Below are 22,045 nucleotides of genomic sequence, written 5' to 3' on the forward strand. Positions count from 1 at the left end.
CCTGGTTCATTTTCGTACACTAGGGCTTGGTACTCCTGCCCCTGCCCTAGGCCGGCCGGCGTCGGCTCGCTTGGGAGAGGCAGATTCCCAGGGGCGGGTTTTCACAGCGCTCCGCGGGGCAGCAGCCGGCGGGCCCCCGGGGGGAAGCCCTGCGCGCTGGTAGCACCGCCTGGCAGCCATCCTCCCCCGGGCTAGGGCCCCGCACCCGGCGCTGGACGGCGGCTGGCTCCCTGCGAGCGCAGACTGCGGGGCGGAGGGCGAGGCTCCCCCCGGCGCAGTGCGGGGCCGCCCAGGGAGCCGGCGCTGCCCAGCGGCTGCGGCTGCCTCCTCGCAGCAGGGGGCGGGACTCGTTCCGCCGACTGCAGCCCCCCGGCCGGCGCTAGCCTGGGCGGGCCGAGCCGGGACCGCCCCCTCGTCCTTCCTCTAGCAAACATGGCTGCAGCCGCGGCCGCCCCGGCCGCGAAGGTAAGAGGCGCTGCGGGCTCCCGCCCGGACCCAGGCGGGGCGATTCCCCCCCCCCGGTCCAGCCTGTGGGCCCCCCCCACGCGGGAGCCCCTGGCGGCCGCCGCGGGGTGCAGACGAGTCAGGCTGGGGCACGTGGGCTCCGAGGGAGGCGCCTCTGGCTGCTGGGTGCATGTGGCAGGTTCCTGCCCGCGCCGGGGCGCATGGGCTCGGGGTGAGCGGCGCCTGCTCTGCTGTGATGCTCGGCAGCGCCCTTCGCTGCCCACCCTCTCGGCCCCGCGCCCTCCCTGCTGGGGGGGCATGGCCCCGTCGGCCGGCGCCCCCCCCCCCTTTCTGGCAGGGCCCTGCTGCTCGTGTTACAGGGCACCCCCCCACGGCCATAGTGCAGACGTGTTGAGGCCTCCCACATGTGTTCTTGTCCAATAAAAGTCTCTTTGTCGGGTTTCCTTGTCGAGTCTGGAGGGGAGGCAGGGAGCTGCGTTCATTTACCGGTGCCATAAAGGCTCACAGGGTGCTGCCTCGGCCAACTAATAATAGTCAGCAGCAGCTGAACATGGCAACGCGACAACGCTGGGTGTCTAAAAATCCAACCTTTAAAAGGAAAAGTTAGACGCTGTTGTCGCACTCGGCATCCTGTGCTCTACCAAAAGCTATTTCTGGGCTCTGGTCAAGCGATGGGTAAAAGCATGATTGTTAGCTAGATCAGTGTCTTGTTTACTGTAGGTTTGCCAGGTATTGATTTGTTAACTGGCTGCTGGTTTGGGGATTTGCTTTCTCCCCCACTCCATTTATAGTACTCAGTGCCATAGTTAAGGCTAGGGGACCCTGCAGAATTCTGTTGTAGTCCTATCTTCACTGACCTGACTTTCTGAAAACTGTAGATGATCCTACATACATATCTTGTGGAATAAGAGCTAGGAGAGGCCAGGTCCGTCTGCACTGAGGCTCTGTGCCATCACACACTAGCTTCCCAGACCCCCTCTATGGGAGCGCTGCTGCAAGGGTCCACTATCCTCCAGCTCATGTGATGATTCACTCTGTTAATACTGATTTAGCATTAATTTAGGTGTTAAGATGGTAAACTCTTTGGGAGCAGGGACTACTTTCTGTTTTATGTTTGTACTGTAGCCTGTACAATGGGGTCTCTAGGCCCTATGATGCACACCAATGTCAGAGGCTCTGTAGTTTTAGCTGCTATGCTTAGCCCTTTGCCTGCCTCTGTAGGACATGCTTTTTGGACCTGGGAAACAAGGAAGACTGGAAGAAGCTCCCACAGTTCTTGAGGTCAATGTGTAGACAAGCAATTTTCCCTGTCTTGAGAGAAAAGGGAAGCTAATTTGGGGTATCCCGGTTGGTGTCTGCCTTTTCCGTGATTGGGGTGGGCCGAGTCTCTCTCACAGGGATATCTGTCCATTGAGGTACTATCTGCGCTGCTGTGCCCTGACAACCCACAGGAAGGTCTATGAAAGCAGGACTTGCTGCAGCAGTAAACTCTGTGGTTCCATGCTGCCACCAGGCCCACCTGCTGTGTTGCCTAGTTCCAGCCTCTTCTGACCACCCCAGGGGCCTGGGAAACAGGAAGAGGAAGAAGAGCAGCTGGACTGGCTTGTGGAAGGGAAGCATGAAGTCCAGTGCTGGAGCTGATGTGGGTTCTCTTCTTCAAGTGGTCACAGCTGTGTATTCCCCTCAGGTGCATGCATACCTGAGGGGAATGCATATCTGCACCCACCTCTCAAAGAACAGTGGTTACAGGTAAATAACTGGTTTCAGAGTAGCAGCCTTGTTAGTCTGTATCAGCAAAAAGAAAAGGAGGACTTGTGGTACCTTAGAGACTAACAAATTTATGTGAGCATAAGCTTTCTTGAGCTACAGCTCACTTCATCGGATGCATTCAATGGAAAATAACTGGCTTTTATCTGGCAGTTCCTCTTGTCAGAGGGGAAGCTGCTCTAATGAGCCTTTGCTGGCTCCTTTAGAGAGAACTACCTGTCCGAGAGACTGAAACCTGTCCCCAAGCATGATTAGCACAGTTGTGGCACAAGAAAAAAGGGACGGTGATTTCCCCCAGCTCCTAGTTAGCTCATCTTCTTTCTGCAGCAAACTTACTCTGACTCTGCTTGCCCCTCCCCATTGTGAAGCACTCGTCCTTTCCTCCCCAGCTCTCTGCAGTGGCTTCAAGTTGTTGCCAAAGGGTAGATAAGGGTGCTGGACTCATGCCTCTATGATTCATTCCCTCCCATATTGCACTAGGTTATCCTCCTATTTGCCAATCTCCATTGTTCCATCTGCAACCACCCCTAAAATCCCTACCCACTTTCATATTCCCCCAACACCCAGGGTAGGTTGGGGGGGGCATACCTATCCCCCAGCAGTGCCCACCAGTGTAATCCACTCCCCCATCCCCATAATGATGACAGCCTGCTCCTCATTCCTGCAACTTGACATAAGACCTTTCCTGCATTGGTGGCATTCCCAGAGATGAAAGCTGTCTGTGGGCTGTGATGGTAGCTCCAGCTCCTCAAACAGCATTGTAGCAAAGGGCCCCTCTCTCTCTGACACCTACCCGTGAGTTTAAATTGTCAGCTTTATATTACAAAGGGAGTGTGTTGAAATCCCATTGCACCCGTGATTTTTGTTACTCGAAATTTAGAAATAGAATCTACTTTCTATTAGTGGAACTAAGTTTTGCTGTGATTTTTAAAGCAGAAAATAAAAAATAGTGTCACATGGATTGTGTTTTGGGAGGAGGGAAGGAGTAAAAGTAAGGTCAGTTAGGAAAAAGAACAGTTTGTCTGTATTGTGGATTCTCAATCAGGGAGTCACAATCACCCTGCCCATCCCATATTGCTTAATGAGAGGGGTTACAGCTGTATCCTGGCTAGACAAAAAAGTAGTAGTGAAAATCAAGGAGGTAGCCCAAGTTCTACAGACATCGGCCTGTTTCATCAGCCAGCTGATAATATGGTGAAGAACCCCATATCTCCAGTTTGCATTGTTGTCTTTAATTACAAAGTTTATCATTTTTACTGGATAGAACAATTCAGTTTGAAAAGCACTCTCTGTGGAAATTATCCTCAATCTTAAATTCTGGGCTGCAGTTATGTTGGCAGATATGTGGTTCCTAACTAAAACCAACTTAATTATTAGCCCCTTTTATTCATTTTTTTAGAATTTCAAAGAATAATAAAAACCTTTCACAATTTCTATCCTGATTTGTATGAGTTACAAAATTCAGCAAACACTGAAGAGTATTTGAACAATTTCCAGCCTCTGTTTAGATCGTAGTTTGTGATTGGTCCCATAAGGATATGGCTATACTGCAGTCACTGGTGCAATAGCAGCTTTTGTAGACATACTTCCTGGGCGAATTCTGTGCCAAAAAAATTAAAAATTCTGCGCACAATATTTTAAAATTCTGCATATATTATTTGTCAATAACACAATATAATCACTCCAGTTTCAATTATTTTGGTAACTTATTTCAAAATACCTGTCAGAAAGTATGTCAACAATACAGACAACAATGAAAAAAGATTCCCCCAGGAGTAGAGAGTTAAAGAAACCCAATTGGGGGTATGCTGGAGGGGGCTGTGTCTGCTCCCCGAGAGCCCAGACACCTCAACTCCCTCCCCCCAGCCGTGGAGCACCTCCCAGCTCCAGCACCCTCTTTCCCCCCAGAGCCCAGCTGCAGGGCACCCCAAGAGCCCAGGTGCCTGCACCTCCTTCCCCCCAGAGCCCAGCTGCAGGGCGCCCCTAGAGCCCAGATGCCTGCACCTCCTTCCCCCTAGAGCCCAGATGTCTGCACTTCCCTCTCCCCAGAACACAGCCACCGACAACTGCATTCTGCTCTCCCGCCAGAGCCCGGCTGCGGGGCACCCCCTGGCTCAGACACCTGCACCTCCCTCCCCCAAGACCTTTACTCCCCCCAGCTTCTTTACTGTCCCACAGAGGGACGCAGTGCCCTTCCTCACCCTTTGCCTGAGCTGGGACTCCCAGACCCTCTCCCATCCCTAGGCCGATGAGGATCAAGCAAGGCTTCAGAACTTGCAGAGCCTCCATCCCCACCAGGCTGGTGCTCTGCGAGCTACAGTGACCCTAATGGCCACCAGCAGCTCTGCAGCCCCAATGCTGCAGGGGAAACATCAAATTCTGTGCAAATTCTGCATTTCACAGTGGCGCAGAATTCCCCCAGGTGTAATAGCTAGTACAGCTAAAAATAGCACTGAAGATGCAGCAGGGACATGCATACGTTTTCACGTTGCTAATCTGTGCAGAAGTTCATAGGTGCTGGAACTAGAGGTGGTGGTGGTGGGGTGCTGCAGCACCCCCTGCCTTGAAGTGGTTTCCATTATATACAGGATTTACAGTGTGGTTCAGTGTCTCTCAGCACCCCCACTATACAAATTGTTCCTGCACCCATGCAGAAGTCCATGCCAGTGTCATCTCTGCTACTTTTAGTATGCTAGTTAGATTAACGCTAGTGTGGGTGTGTCTACGTGACCTGCAGATCCCACCTTTGATTGCCATGTAGATGTTGTTTCTACTCCATATGAGGATGACTGAAACCTTGGACTCTTGAGTAATAAATATCCCATAATACTTCAGGTACAGTTTTTGAGGCAAATAATCATAGCTTTCAGGACTCTTGAGTATTTTCATGAACAAAGCAGTATTTGTCCAAATACTCATGATTTGTGAATAACACTAAAGCAAAAATAACCATTCTTATTACAAAAATTATAAGCAAATATTAATGTGATTTATTTTTCTTCCCTAGTCTGCCAATTGGGATTATACAGTGTATTAAGAATTTAGTTGTTTGCCTGCAATAACACACATACAGCACAAGGTGGCACCAAAAGGAAAAAAATCTGTTTATATACTACGCACAGCAGATGACATGAACCAGGCTTTCACATGGAAAAGTATTTGGCACATAACAAAGACCACAGTCTTTGCTTATTGAAAAGAGATGCCTGATGAGCTAATTGCAATATAATGACACGGCATCTGTAGGGTTTCTATAAACGTAGGGTTGTAGAAATTGAGAGCAAGAGACAGATTTTTGTTTTAGATTGTCACTGGGATTTCCACGTGGTGCTTTTTTATTATTATTATTTTGTTAAGAGATACACCTCCTTAGTTGTACAGCTAGAAACCATTCTGAGAGTTTAGATAACATACTTTTATTACTGACAAGGTATTGGGGGGGGCAAGAGGGGGGGTATGTGGTTTTGTTTGTTTTTTAAAAGCTTCAACATGATTTGAGTTCTTCCACTTAAAATTCAGACAAACACTGTAACAGTAACTGCCAATTGAAAAAAAGCAATATTTTTGCTTTGTGTAACAGAGGGCAAAATTTTTATTTCTTTACATGCCAACAGTGTGCTTGGGATTGTAAAAGACCACACAGTTAAAAACAGCTACTACTCTGAAGAGCCTAATCTAATTCCCATTGAAGTCAGTAGAAAACCTCTCATTGTCTTAAGTGGGAGTTGGATCAGACCCTAAAAGACACAAAGATGACTGGTTCCACCTGGAAGCCCAAGGAACATATAACTTGGAAGTGTATGTTTCTTTCTCGTTGTATTATTAATTTGATTGTGAAGGCTGCACAACTTTCTTTGATTGAAATATGCAGTAATAAATCAGTTTGCCCTCAGTATTCATTGTGAACATGGGGCACTGACAGCTTAACCGTTTTGCTTTTCTGACTGACCCAAGAGAACGTGCACCAAATCCTTATTCCTATGGATGTAGCTTTGTTGAAGAAGTCAGCATTTGCTAAAACTAAATGAAGATTCCCTCTTTGTTGCTAGCACTATGCTGGAACTTGTTAACTCTGTGCAGACTGCACCAGAACACAAAGCTTTTTAAAAAACAAAACAAAAACTGTATCCCCAGCAGAATACGAATTCACATTCTTCATACTTTCACTAACAGAAGATGCCACTATGCTGGCTGTGAATACTGTCCCCCTGTCGGACACTCTGTGTAGAGGCCTGGTGGTAGAGCCAAGAACAGAAATGGTATTTCTTTGTATGTGTGTAACTTAGCTTGGTAGCAGCAGGTGGAGCTGGTACTACTTTGTAAGGTAATGGCTGATTGTTGTGGGCCTTGTTTAGAAAGCAAACTCCACATATGGTAATTAGCTTTTTATAACACAAATATAGAGTTATGCTAAACCACATTGTTACATTTCAGGTATTATTAAGCACCACTCTTTGAAGGTTACAAGGTTAAAAAGAATACTCTGAACCCAAAAGTAGGTCCAGGGACACAACTATGAAGTCCCGAGGGGGTTCTGTGCACAGTGGAAGTGTTCTCTGGTCCCTTTCCAGCATTCTTCTGGGTAAGCAAGGTTGAGTAATTGTAAAATAAGGTGTCTCTGTAGGTGCAGTGGGGTAGTTGGACTATAGCTCCTTAAACCTAGAAGGATACATAATTCATTTGGGCAGCTGAGCTGATCAAAACTAGAATTTCTTTTCTGTGGGAAATTCCAGCATTTCAAAAAATTTCATTCTGAATTGGAATGAAAATTTCCCACAAAGCATTTTCTGAAAATGTTTTGTTTTGGGTCATGTTTGTTTCATTTATGGCTTTTATATACCATATTTTAATATTTTATATGTTTAAATTTTTTTCGTTAGGGTTTAAAGAATTTAAAATTTATATGAATATAAAATATATGAAATAGTGATTGGTAATTTGACATTGGTATTTGATTTGCTCATTTCTGGTATTCTGACTGGTCATTTGTAATATAATTATTTTGTTATACCATTTTTACAAGAATAAAAAATTATAAATAAATTTCAAAATAAAAAAGTTGTTTCAAAACAATATACCAAAACATTTGTATAAGTTTGAAATGGAAAGTTCCAACATTATCAAAATGCTTGGTTTCAATTTTTTTCTAAATTAAATTTTTATCCAAATCAACAGTCCATGGAGCATTTTGACCAATGGAGATTTTCCAGTGGAAAAACATTTCTTCATACATTTTTTTTTGACCAGCTCTAGATTTAGTGGTCTCTCTCTTCCCTCCTTTTTTATGTGTGAGTGGATGAAATACTCCTATATCTGATGATCACCTTTAAAGTAGCACAAATTAGTTCAGAGGCATAGTTTGCTCTCATATTGTTTTTCAGAATAAATCCCTAATTACTGTTTCAGACATTGCTGGGACCTCCTGTGTCTCCATCAAAAAGAAGTTGAATGGACATAGAACCATCGAACCATAGGACTGGAAGGGACCTCGAGAAGTCACTAGTTCAATCCCCTGCACTCATGGCAGGACTAAGTATTATCTAGACCAGTGGTTCTCAAAGCCGGTCTGCCGCTTGTTCAGGGAAAGCCCCTGGCGGGCCGGACCGGTTTGTTTACCTGCTGCGTCCACAGGTTCGGCTGATCGCGACTCCTACTGGCCGCGGTTCACCGCTCCAGACCAATGAGGGATGCAGGAAGTGGTGCGGGCCAAGGGATGTGCTGGCCGCCCTTCCCGCAACCCCTATTGGCCTGGAGCGGCGAACCACGGCCAGTGGGAGCTGCAGTCAGCCGAACCTGTGGACGCAGCAGGTAAACAAACCGGTTCGGCCCGCCAGGGGCTTTCCCTGAACAAGCGGCGGACCAGCTTTGAGAACCACTGATCTAGACCATTCCTGACAGGTGTTTGTCTAACCTGTTCTTAAAAGCCTCCAATGATGGAAATTCCACAGCCTCCTAGGCAATTTGTTCCAGTGCTTAACTACCTTATAGTTAGGAATTTTTTCCTAATGTCCAACCCTAACCTCCCTTACTGTAATGTAAATCCATTATTTCTTGTCCTGTCCTCAGAGGTTAGGAGAAAATTTTTTTTTTTCTCCCTCTAACAACCTTTTTGTATTTGAAAACTTTTAAGTTCCCCCTTCTGTCTTCTCTTCTGCAGACTAGATAAACCCAATTTTTAAAAATTTTCCTCACAAATCATGTTTTCTACACCTCTTTCCTGAAATGTGGCATCCAGAATAGACAGTCCTCCATATGAGGCCTTATCAGTGTGGAGTAGAGTGGAAGAATTACTTCTAATGTTCTGCTTACAACGGTCCTGCTAATACATCCCAGAATTATGTTTGCTTTTTTTGCAACAGTGTTACACTGTTGACTCACATTTAGCTTTGAAATCCACTCTCATCTCCCTCCCCCTCCCCCCCCCCCCAAGATTCCTGTCCGCAGTACTCCTTCCTAGGCAGTCATATCCCATTTTGTGTATGCAATTGATTGTTCCTTCCTAAGTGGAGTACTTGACATTTGTCCTTATTGAATTTCATCCTGTTTACTTCAGACCATTTCTCTAGTTTGTCTGGATGATTTTGAATTTTAACCCTATCCTCCAAAGCACTTGCAATCCCTCCAAGCTTGGAATCGTCTGCAACCTTTATAAGTGTACTCTCTATGCCATTATCTAAATCACTGATGAAGATATTGAACAGAACTGGACCCAGAACTGATCCCTGCAGGACCCCACTCATTATGTCCTTCCAGCATGACTGTGAACCACTGATAACGACACTCTGGGAATGGTTTTCCAACCAGTTATGTACCCATCTTTAGTAGCTCCATCTAGGTTGCATTTTCCTAGTTTCTTTAAGAGATCATGCAAGACAGTATCAAAAGCCTTACTAAAGTCAAGATATACCACATCTACCACTTCCCTCCTATCCACAAGTATTATTACTCTGGTAAAAGAAAGCTGTTAGGTTAGTCTGACAGGATTTGTTCTTGACAAATCCATGCTGACTGTTATTTATCATGTTGTTATCTTCTAGTTGTTTGCAAATTGATTGCTTGATTATTTACTCCATTATTTTTCCAGGTACTGAAGTTAAGCTGACTGGTCTGAAATGCCCCGGGTTCTCCTTATTCCCCTTTTTATAGTTTGGCACTATATATGACATTTCTCAGTCTTCTGGAATCTCTCCCATCTTCCATGAGTTTTTGAAGATAATTATTAAAGGGTCAGATAACTCCTCAGTCAGCTCCTTGAATATTCTAGTATGTATTTCATCAGACCCTGGTGACTTGAAGATGTCTAACTTGTCTACGTAATTTTTAACTTGTTCTTTCCCTATTTTAGCCTCTTCTGATCCTACCTCGTTTTCACCGGCATTCACTACGTTAGCCATCCAATCACCACCAACCTTTCTGGTGAAACCCAAAACAAAGAAGTCATTAAACACCCTGCCATTTCCACATTTTCTGTTGTTGTTTTTTCCCCCTCATTGAATAACGGGCCTACCCTGAACTTGGTCTTCCTCTTGCTTCTAATGCATCTGTAGAATGTTTTCATGTTACCCTTTATGTCTCTAGCTAGTCTGGTCTCATTTTGTGCCTTGGCCTTTCTAATATTGTCCCTACATCCTTGTGGTGTTTGTGTATATTCATCCTTTATACTTTGACCTAGTTTCCACGTTTTGTAGGACTCTTTTTTGATTTTTTTAGATAATTGAAGATCTCCTGGTTAAGCGAGTGTGGTCTCTTGCCATACTTCCTATCTTTTCTACGCATATTGCAGGCAAGCAAGGAAGGCTTCTTTGGTTGACAGCCTCCATCCTGGGTAAAAGTCTGTTCGCTCAATGTGAACGTCTTACACAATTTAACCTGAGATAAAATGGTGTGGGGCACTGTGTAGGTTTGGGTAACTGAGTGCTTGGCTGAACTGGGGCTCTAGTCAGCCAAATAATGTTTTTTCTAGGAGGCTACATGGTCTGAAAGTTAGTAGCTTCTCAGCTAATAGCTTTGTGTCAGACAAATCTAACTAGTTGCCAACACACTTTCCTTTTTGTCTCTTCCCCATGCATCTAGAAGCAACTGCTATTGGGAGAGGAAGAAACTTAAGAGCCATACCTTAATGGCAATCAGGGTTAATTATATCAATTCAGGTGTTGCATTTCTGGGGACCATTATGTCCCTGGTGACCAGAGCTACTGAGGGCTTGGCTATGCTTGCAAGTTAGAGCGCATTAAAGCAGCCCTGGGTGCCCTAGCTCACTACCCGTCCACACTGGCAAGGCATGTAGAGCGCTCTGACTCCACGGCTAGAGCGCTTCTGGTACTCCACCTTGGCGAGAAGATTAACGCTTGTTGCACCTTGGCTGAAACGCCCGGGCGTCAGTGTGAATGAGGTTTTGCATTACTGCGCTCTGATCAGCCTCTGGAAACGTCCCATAGTCTCCTTAAGTCAAATGGCCACTCTTGTCATTGTTTTGGAATTGCTGCAAGAATGCAGATATGCCCTTTGAAAGCTCCGTTTCTGACATCCGGCATGCTTATCTGCTCTGGGACAAAGCAACCATTAGCGTGGACTTCTGTGTGAGGCGGGGGGGGTGGGGGGGTGTCTGCTGTTGTCTGACCTTACAAGACAGCATGCTGACATGCTCCCAGCCCCCCCACAAACCCACTCTCTCTCCCCTCACATAGACACAGCACATTCCCTGTCACACTCCACCACCACCATTTGAAAAGCACATTGCAGCCACTTGCATGCTGGGATAGCTACCACAATGCACTGCTCTCTGTGGCTGTTGCAAGAGCTGCTAATGTGGCCACGCCAGTGTGCTTGTAGCTGTCATTGTGGACAGATTGCAGCGCTTTCCCTACTGCGCTCTGCGAAGCCTAGTTTAACTCAAAGCGCTCTACATCTGCAAGTGTAGCCATGCCCTCAGTCTTTGTCCTTGTTCTTCCCATTGCAGAAAAGGTGTACAACAATCTCGTATGAATACTATTTGTGTTACAGCCTTGATTACAGCATAAGTTGTGCTGATCTCTTTGGCATCAGTTATCAAGTTTGCCAGTTAACACCCATGTTTACTTTCACATTGGGGATAAATGATTAATCAGTGGCTCGCTCTTCGTGCAGTTTGATAACTTCTAAATTTGGTGTCTGTTTGAACTGGGGAGTGGTAGTCAAGCTTTTGTACTTGGGGAAAATTATATGAAATATGGCCTAAAGTGACATGCTACAAGTCTTCATGAGAAACCTGAGCTGTAGCTATAATGATTGGTGCTTTTTGGATCCTTGGTTCTGGGCCCATCTCAAGCAGAGATGAGTCAGAAAATAAACTGGGTAGCTGGCTAGAAATCCAGGGTTAGTGTCACTGTCAGATTTAACATGCAGTGTAATCTCTAGAGCTCTAATACTTATTTTTGTTTGTTTGTGAGATTGGAATTATTGGTGGAACTGGCCTGGACGATCCTGACATCTTGGAAGGAAGAACAGAAAAATATGTGGATACTCCTTATGGCAAGGTCTGTATAATATTTTTCTTATGGCTTGCTAAGATGCTTTTTTTTTTTTTTTTTTTAAGAGTCTTTTACTTGTGTGCTTTATGGTAAGTTTTTCAGCCTAGGAGGTACAAAGTAGACAATGCTCACAATAGATTGCTGAGTGTTGGTCAGTGTAATAGAGTTCCTGAAGGTCAGGTGGCAGTGCTCCCAGCATCCAGCCTCGCCCTGCCCAGGACAGCTTTTCAGTCTAGTTTCTCACCTGTGTGTTGACTTAGCATCATCTTGTGTTTTCAGTGTCCTTGCCCTCTCCTTACTATGAGGCTTATGCCCCATCTGCAGGAGAAGAAGTTGGTAGGTCAGCCTGTGCCTTCCCACTCCATCGGGCTCCAGCCCAGGCCCTATAAGAGTTAATTAGGATCTGGCATCTTGGAGTCTCTTCGGAGTTACCCTTCCTGGGTCCCTCCATCTCTCCCAACAGCTCCAAGTACAACGTAAGATATCAGTAGAAAAGGCAGCTAAACCTTCAGCCCCAACTGGGCACAGCATGCAGTCCTCTTCCTCACAGGGAGGCTTCTTCGGCACCCTTCTCCAGGAGACCCCAAGGTAGATGTGTCTTCCTCCCCACATCCCCTTCTGAGCTGAGTTGCTCCCTCTTAAGCCTGTTCTGCAGTTGGAGGATGCTCTGCAGGTTTGGGGAGGTGGGGATACCTGGGCCCAGTGTGGGGTTTGTACACCGTATCACAGTCAGCTTATAATGACTGCGAGAAGCAAGGTGTTATAATGACAACCAAGTGTGGAAGAGAATACACCCCATTCTCCCCCACATCCACTGTTCTTTAAATATGATGAGATAAGAAACACAATGGAGAATTCTCAGCCCAGGATTGGGATATGGTGGTTTGCAACTTTCCAATTCTGGGCTGCTCCACAGCCTCTGGCATAATTTAGACAGCCCTGTGGGCCTTTCTAAATTAGAGCAGCCTTCCCTGGCAGCCTCTGGGCCTCAGCACTACTTAGGATCTCTGCAGTATTACTTGCTGTGACCCCACCCTGGTACTCCCCCCTACACCAAGATTTACAAGGGGATCCTTGTGAGGCAGCCTTATGACTGTCTTTTGCTGGTCCTGTGCAGGGAGGAATTCCCTACCAGCCAGATTCTAGGCTTTCAGAGGCTTTATGTTACTCCATCCCTTTTACCAAGCAAAAGTGGCTGGAGCTAAGGTGAGAATCTCACCCTATGTCTGTTTGTTTAGCCAACTGTTTATACCTATAGTGCAAGCACATAGTAAGAGACAGTCCGTGCCCCAGAGAGCTTGTAATTTAAATAGACCAGGCAGAAAAAGGATGGAAGAAAAGGAGTGTTGTTATTCCCATTTTACTGGTGGGGAACTGAGGCAGACAGCGTAAGTGACTTTACATAGGTAGTGTATAATAAAATGGGAAATTAAATGCAAATCTTCCATAATATCTGCAAAACAGGAAACTGAGCACTGTTCAGAACAACCATCCATGTGATATTTTGCTGTATGTTTACCATCTTCTACCAATGCAGTTCATAAGACATATGATACGTGGCAATAACAGTTATTTTATGGGGAGGAACCTGTGTGGAAACCTAAACCTGTATATCTTTTTCATGGGGTTCAACACTACCCTGTAGGGTCCAAGATCTGGAAGGAGAACTCTACCTCCAACAAAAGTGGTGTTGGGGAAGACTTTGTGAGTGTAAGGGACACGGGGGGAGAACAGAGTAAATGTGGATTCTGGCAATTGGCCATGGTGGGGAGGTAATAAGGTAGGGGGAAAGCTAAATTAGAGGAAGATATTTGAATTTCCAACCACCCTGTAAAATCTCAAGAGTACTGGGAAGAGGATGAAGGGGACTTATTCACTTGTATCCCTCCATCTTCCCCACCCTGCTCCCAAAACTAAAACAAGTGTCTCATATAGAACAGAGATCCTTTCACCTCTAAGATGTTGTCTTGAATCCAGGCTAGAATAGCAAAAACAAAATGGTTGCCATCTGACATTTCCCCTATATGAGATTAGCTGCTGGTTTTAGTAATGTTCTCAGTGGAAATTGTGCATATTGGAAAATTGCCATTGCAATTGACACCTTTTTATTGGCTGTCTTAGTATATAATTCTGGGGCTTTATGTACATGGAAGATTTAACTGTCCTCTTGCCCTTGGAAAGGTCTCTTCAGATCATAGTTTGGGGTAAATTGGTGGGACAATGTGGGGAAACTTTCATTATTATTAAATGTGCATATTGATGTTTTCTCACAAGCATATAGAAGGAAATTGTGCCATAGTGAGGGAAATTGAGAATTGGACTGATTGGTCTTGCAACTTTGAAATCTGACCCGCTTTGAAATCTGCTCTGCCATCACAGGGATCCCTGCATTTCCCCCATCAAACCTCAGACTGCAAAGTGTACCAAAATATGATGATGTGGAAAAATGTCTCATAGCATCTAGATTGAGGCCACCAAAATAATTTTATTTATAATTCCAAATACACTTGAATCTACACTTTGCAATGTGAAAGAGCTAATGCATCAATCTACTGTTCTGTTCTCTGATTTTTCTTCTGATATGAGGTATTCAATTTCAGTAGATCTTATTAACTGTGGCTTTAAACACACACATTATTTTACTATCCTGCAGCATTAGCTCTGAGCTATGTTATGGATGATTTTAAGGTACACAGCAAATTTGCTGCGATACTTCATAAATTGATAAACACTAGCTGTGTAGTGAGTTGTGTTATGGAATGTTGTAAGAACAAAATCGCTTGGTAACTAGACAATAAGGGTTTTCTCTATCCTGATGCCTAAGGAAACTTTGCTCTCCCAAAGCCACATCTGGCTCAGAACAGTGAGTAAGCATTTGGTAAGGGATATAGCAAGGTTAATGAGATGTTTCAAATGTCAGTAGGTTAAAATTAAATAGGGACTTTCTAAAAAATCAGGATATGATAAATCCTCTGGACAATTCCCTTTTTCTAAAGGCATTGTGATTCCATTTCTGGCAGACTTTAAAGCATGATACATAGTCCAATAAAATACAGCACTTGAAGAGACCATGTAATGAGAATAAAACAGCAGATATAAAATCAAATGACAACTGAGATATTGTACTTAGCATTAAACTACAAATAGTGTTCCTATGGGAAGTATTAGACATCATAGCATTTCTAAAATTGTATGGGTGGATATTTTTAAACATTGGGAAGATAGTTAATAAATTAGTAATTATGATCAAGAAAGAAGTAAAATTAAAAGATTTTGTAAATGTCTATTTTGGTTCTAAGACCCAGGATAACAGTGGAATGACTGGCACTGAAGAAGGTGGCTTAAACTTTTTGGTGCACAGCTTCATTTCCACTAATTTAGGGCCTGGTTTTCAGAATCTCGGAGGAGTTGCCATTCTAATTTTTGTCAACAGGAGCCGCAGAAGCTCAACATCTCTGAAAATGAGGCCCTAAACCAGAGATGGGCAAACTAGGCCCACGGGCCACATCCGGCCCGCGGGACCCTCCTGCCTGGCCCCTGAGCTCCTGGCCCTGGAGGCTGTTTCCCGGCCCTTCCCCTGCTGTTCCCCCTCCCCCACAGCCTCAGCGCATCACGCCACTGGCGCAATGCTCTGGGCAGCCAGGCAGCGCAGTTGCAGAGCTGCCGCCAGCCACCAGTGCTCCAGGCAGTGCGGTAAGGGGTGTTGGATAGAAGGCAGGGGAGTTGGGGGGGTGGTCAGAGGGCGGGGAACGGGGGGGTTGAATGGGGACAGGGGTCCCCGGGGGGGGAGGGGGTGAATTGGATGGGGCGTTGGGGGGCAGGGAGAAGGGGTGGTTGGATGGGGCAGGGGTCCCGGGGGGCAAGTCAGGAATGAGAGGGGGGGTGGTCAGGGAGCAGAGGGTGGTGGATGGGGCTGGAGTCCCGGGGGGGGGGGCCGTCAGGGGACAGGGGGTTGGATGGGGCTGGAGTCCCGGGGGGGGGACGGGACCGTCAGGGGACGGGGGGTTGGATGGGGCTGGAGTCCCGGGGGGGGGGGCCGTCAGGGGACGGGGGGTTGGATGGGGCTGGAGTCCTGGGGGGGCCGTCAGGGGACGGGGGGTTGGATGGGGCTGGAGTCCCGGGGGGCCCATCAGAGAGCGAGAAGTGGGGGGAGGTCGGATAGGAGGCGGGGGGCCGGGCCATGCCTGGCTCTTTGGAGAGACACAGCCTCCCCTAACTGGCCCTCCATACAATTTTGGAAACCCGATGTGGCCCTCAGGCCAAAAAGTTTGCCCGCCCTAAACCTTTTAGTAAGGTAACAGGTTTGAGGATGGCAGAGTTAACAGAAGTACCATCAACTTATTAGGGTATATGGCTCTATTTAAGCAATGGTATTTCCCAGTGATGGAGATGATACCACTGTGGGGTAAGGTTGGGAATAGGTAGGCAGGAAGGGGAGGGACTTTTCCATTTGATATACTGAGGCTTAGAGCTAGGTGAGAAATGGCTTTCATGAAAAGTTTCAAGATTTCAAAAACAACAAAAAATCTTGTTGTGTATCAGGATAATAAACCCTAAAACTTTTCTAGTTTTTCATGGAAACTTGTGAGACAGGTACCTTGCCACCTCACAATAGCCTGCTGGTTAGGGCACTCAGCTGGGACATGGGAGACCCAGATTCAAGTCCCTGGTTTCCCACATTCAGGTGGGTGACCTAGCCATGGGGCTGTGAAGTCAGAGTCTCTCTCTTTCTCTGGTTTTGACCAGAAACTCCATCCTGGACCTGAGAAACCTTCCCAATGAAAATTTCATCAAAATCGACCCTTTCCACTCTAAAGTTTTGGTTTCAACAAATGGACGTTTTCTGATGAAAGCCCATTTTGTTGAACAATTCCTGACCTGCTGTATTTGTGGGCCCTCTAGAACACTAACAAGTAGGCTGCTGCCTAGGGCCCTTTTCTTCTCCCTCCTTCCAAGCTTTTAGGATGTTAGATGCTGAGGTGCAGTCTCTTCACTTTTTATCCAGAAAGTATGTTATCAGCATAAATGAAGGTAATGCACCATGAGGCCCTCTTAATGTCATTTTCAAAATTAGTGGCTGACGTTTTGTAGCACTGATTATGGGAATATAGAGCAAGGGAGATGGTTTGTAAGGCTGTCAAGCGATTAAAAAAATTAATCGCGCTGTTAAACAATAATAGAATACCATTTATTTAAATATTTTTGGATGTTTTCTTCATTTTCAAATATATTTATTTCAATTGCAACACAATACAAAGTGTACAGTGTTCACTTTATAGTTATTTTTATTACAAATATTTGCACTGTAAAAATGATAAAAGAAATAGTATTTTTCAGTGCACCTAATACAAGTACTGTAGTGCAATCTCTTTATCATGAAAGTTGAACTTACAAATGTAGAATTATGTACAAAAAATAACTGCATGCAAAAATAAAATAATGTAAAACTTTAGAGCCTACAAGTCCACTCAGTCCTACTTCAGCTAATTGCTCAGACAAACAAGTTTGTTTACGTTTACGGGAGATAATGCTGTCCACTTCTTAATCACAATGTCACCAAAAAGCGAGAACAGGCGTTCGCATGGCATTGTTGTTTTTTGGTGATTTGGGGTCTGTAGTTTCCTCATCTGAGTGTTCTTTTAAAACTTCTGAATGGTAAGTGTATCTAGCCCCCCCTCACACTACACTTCTAAACTCCCTCGCAAAACTCTCCTGTTCGCTAGCGCCTAGGGTGACCAGACAGCAAATGTGAAAAATCGGGACGGGGGTGGAGGGTAATGGGAGCCTATATAAGAAAAAGACCCCAAAATTGGGACTGTCCCTATAAAATCGGGACATCTGGTCACCCTACTCGCGCCTCTGGTCACGTAGGAGCGGGCTTTTTAAAGCCCTGGTCTTCCTGAGTAGCCTTGCCCCCTGGTTAAGGGCCGATGGGTGCTAAAGGGATTAGGTATCAAAGCCTCTTTAAGATGCTCTTAGCCTTGTCTAGCAGGCCATTAGACTCAGCACACGGTCCCCCAAACAAACAGACCACACAGTATATTTCAGTTAAGCAGCAAGCACATCACAAACACAGACATTACAGACAACAAACTTACCCCAAGGGTCACGTAACCGCCCCTCCTTCACCTGGAGAACTCTCTCGCAAAACTCTCCTGTTAGCCACTCCTGTTTGCTGGCTTCCTTTTATTTACACACATGCCACACCACATCACACCCCTCCCTGCTTGTTATTTTCTCCCTCCACCCCACCAGAGCCCCCCCATGCACTCCAGCCAGAATCCATACCTTTAGTCTAACCTCCTTAGACCTGGGTAGGAAACTGTTTTCCTGTGTCATGATATTTTCATGATTTCAAAAATTGTTACTGCTCTGCGTCAGGATGAAACTGAGATCTCTCGCAGTTTTTAACAAAAAACAAACTCCCCAAAATAACACAACAGAGAGAGATCCCTGACTTCAGAATACATAATAGCCTGATGGTCAGGGCACTTGTCTAAATCAGGCAGACCACAGATTTGAACCAAGGTCACTCATATTCTAAATGAGTGCCTTGACCATCACGCTATTGTGAGGTGGATCTGTCTCTGCTTTTGACTAGAAATGCCATTCTGGGTCTGAGAAAGCCAATAGGTTCCCACAGAATTTTGGTTTCAACAAATTGGCATTTTCCGACAATAAACTATTTTAATGAAAAATTCCTGGCCAGCTGTAAACCTCATGTCCTGTAGCCCTTCCACCCAGGTCCCTTCTCTTCTTATTTTTCCCAGGCAGATCTCCACCAGCCAAATTCAAAACTTGTTTTAAAATGAGTCTGTAAATACTTAAGACTATTAAGACCTAACATCTTTTCTTCTAAGAAGGTTGTATATGATGAACCAGTAAAATATGGGAGCCACTGATCTACAGTATTTCAACACTGCCTGAATGGTCAGTTTTTGCAAAACTCTCTCTAATAGTGCTGTAAGAAAAGAAAGTGTTATTTATAATGTTACTTGTATATCTTCTGTGTATATTTTTAATCATGTATCAAATTAACAAGTTTCCTGTAAACTCATCTGCTAATATCTTTTTTAAAATGCAGATGATCAGTTAACAAAATAATTAGCATTTCCATTTAAGGGGTGACACCTGTATTACATAGAATGCTATGAAAAAACAAAAGTTACCATGGATGCAATTACTTTTAAAGGTAACCTTAGTGTATTGGGTTTTTTAATGTTTATCATAGAAATTGAGGGCTGAAAGGGACGTTACAGATTTGTCTAGTCCAACTCCCTGTGCTGTCGCAGGGTTAAGTATACCTTTATAGATGTTTGTCTAACCTGTTCTTTTGTAACATGTTTGAACAGCTGTGTGAAATATGTGGTTGGACTTCAAATGTTAGTGATGGTATTAATACACTGAAACCATGTGATTGCAAAATATGCCCTTCCAGTTCTAGTTTTTAGTCATCTGTTTTAGTCTTCTGGCTTTAGTAATCAGTCACATTAAATTGCAGTTATTTATGAGCTGAAGAAAATGTGAGGTTACAGCAGTAAACTTTTATTTCTTTTCATAGTGATATTGATCAGCATAAATATCGGTAGATGTTTCTGATCTTGCTGGCATATTGTGACTGTTCCTTGTTTTGTTTTTTTGCAGCCGTCGGATGCTTTGATATTGGGAAAGATAAAAAATGTTGACTGTGTGCTTCTAGCAAGGTAAAGAGCTCTTCAAAGGATTTTTGCGTTCCTCATGTCTTAAATAAAGTGGTTTGTTGAAGACGTTTCCTTTTTCTGTCTGTGTCAGATGGACTAACTGCTTCTTATGACTAGCAAATTAGGTCTGATCCTGCAAATGGCAAAACTTCCATTGACTTCAGTTGGGAGAAGAATCAGGAGCTTAAAGTTGGTCTGTGTGACATAATTTTGTCCTTTATAGAGCAGTTCAGGCATCTGGAACTCTTGTAAAACACTATCCATTCACAAACCCTAGCTCAATTTCAGCCTCCACTGGTTCAACAGAACTTTGTTTTAGTGCTACACTGGACCCTCGCTAGAACGTGGGGTTCGGGATCCATGCGCGATACCGCATTAACGCGGGGATTGCATTAGACCGGGGGCTGCGTTACCATGGATCCCAATTTAAATATTTAAATTTGGGATCCATCGCCGCGACTGCCCTGTATGTGAATCCGTGCTATAGCAATGTGCTCTCTATCAAGGGTCCGCTGTATTAGAGACTAGAACTTTTTGTAAGAGGTACAGCTGTTCTGATTCAACTAGTCCTTCCAGGCATAATTGATCCTACAGTGATCCAATCCACCTTTCAGTGACAAAGGCATTGTACTCTTTCAGATTTAAAATGAAAGCAGATGCAGTATAAGAATCTGCTTTGTGGTGTTATCCAATAGAGAGAAAATACCATAGAAATGTACTGTGCCTTTCACTTGTAGCCAAAAAAGGTTTATAACCACCTCATAGCTTTTGCCAGATCATTTCTGGGGTCCTTTGTAAGGCTGGAAATAGGTCTAAAGGTGGTGGGGGTGGAAATTTGAGGAAATGTTATCCAGCCATGTTTGAACTTAGTAAGGACTCTTTCTAGGTTTTTGGAATTTTTTAAATCTAATTTCATCTAGTCATGATGACAGCTAACCTGGGTGAAGGTTGAAACTTTGTATGTAAATGGTTCTTAAGGAGTTGTGCCCTTGCTACTTTTGGGGGGGGGGGGGGCATGTGGTTAATTTTTAGATGTTGGAAAGGAAAAAATCACTCCTGTGCATGTTTAATGAGCATCTAAACAGTTCCTGTAGCTTCATGAAGCATTTCCCTCTGCCATCGGTGATGTTTTACAAAGGATGTTTGGGGTACTGCACATGTTCTGCCCTGACTGACTGACAAGAAAAAGTGCAGCTGCTGGAGACATTTGCTTGAAGGAAAATGTAAATGTGTCACTGTGGTTTCATCAGCAAAATCATCCGGTCTAATCCCCTCCACATAAAAAAAGAAAAGGGGGAAAAAAAAAAGAAAATACAGCCTTAAAGATGACTTGCAAAAGTGAGGGGTAGGAAGAAGGGCCTTGTTCCCTCTTTTCCCCCAAAAAATTGGCAGACTTTTTTCTGTTTCCTTTTTAAGTTAGAAATCTAGATATTGTTTACTCTGGAAGACACTCTGGCACCTGTAGAACTAGTGCAGTTATGCCATCACAAGGAACTGAAGGCCGAATAATTATGAGAGGAAAGGATTTTTAGCCAGACGATTGGAATTTTGTTTGGTTGGTTTTTTGTTGTTGTTAATGCCTCTTTAGCTCCAGTGAATGCTTGGTTGAAAAGATGACTTTGTTAAAGAGATAGGGAGAGCTGGGATGTGTATGCGTGTGCTGAAACTTTAGTGATAGAGAGAGAGCTCACAATAGACGTCTTTGAGACCTCCAAGAGATCCTCCAGCAAATCTAGAGAAAATTGGATTTTGCATTCTGGATACAGCCAAGGTTTAATTTTTTGTAGGGCTGTCAAGCGATTAAGCAAAATTAATCGTGATTAATTGTGCAATTTAAAAAATTAATCGCACTGTTAAACAATGATACAATACTATTTATTTAAATACTTTGGGTGGTTTTTACATTTTCAAATATATTGATTTCAATTACAACACAGAATACAAAGTATACTGTGCTCACTTTATATTTATTTTTATTACAAAAATTTGAACTGTAAAAAACAAAAGAAATAGTATTTTTCAATTCCCCTAATACAAGTGCAGTAGTGCAATCTCTTTATCATGAAAGTTGAACTTACAAATGTAGAATTTTGTATAAAGAAAACCCCTGCATTCAAAAATAAAACAGTGTAAAACTTTAGAGCCTACAAGTCCAATCAGTCCTACTTCTTGTTCAGCCAATCGCTCAGACAAACATGTTTGTTTACATTTGCAGAAGATAATGCTGCCTACTTCTTGTTCACAATGTCTCCTGAAAGTGAGAACAGGCTTTTGCATGGCACTGTTGTAGCCGGAGTCACAAGATATTTACATGCCAGATGCGCTAAAAATTCATATGTCCCTTGATGCTCAACCAGCATTCCAGAGGACATGTGTCTATGCGGATGATGGGTTCTGCTCGATAAGGATCCAAAGCAGTGCAGACCGATGTATGTTCACTTTCATCATCTGAGTCAGATGCCGCCAGCGGAAGGTTGATTTTCTTTTTTGGTGGTTTGGGTTCTGCAGTTTCTGCATCAGAGTGTTGCTCTTTGAAGACTTCTGAAAGCATGCTCCATACCTCATCCCTCTCAGATTTTGGAAGGCACTTCAGATTCTTAAACC

At 44.3% G+C, this 22,045-nt stretch overlaps 1 protein-coding gene across 1 annotated transcript in view; it reads left to right on the top strand.

Annotated features, from left to right (window-relative positions):
• The first annotated feature begins 381 nt into the window (after positions 1-381).
• MTAP (methylthioadenosine phosphorylase) overlaps positions 382-22,045 on the top strand; it is a 56,208-nt gene continuing 34,544 nt past the window's right edge. The window contains exons 1-3 of the mRNA XM_077817715.1: positions 382-465; positions 11,661-11,747; positions 19,386-19,444. Coding sequence (XP_077673841.1) covers positions 433-465; positions 11,661-11,747; positions 19,386-19,444 — 179 coding nt within the window. The 5' untranslated portion in view covers positions 382-432. The remainder of the gene's footprint in view (positions 466-11,660; positions 11,748-19,385; positions 19,445-22,045) is intronic.

This window comes from Eretmochelys imbricata, chromosome 5 (assembly GCF_965152235.1).
Source record: "Eretmochelys imbricata isolate rEreImb1 chromosome 5, rEreImb1.hap1, whole genome shotgun sequence".
NCBI lineage: Eukaryota > Metazoa > Chordata > Testudines > Cheloniidae > Eretmochelys > Eretmochelys imbricata.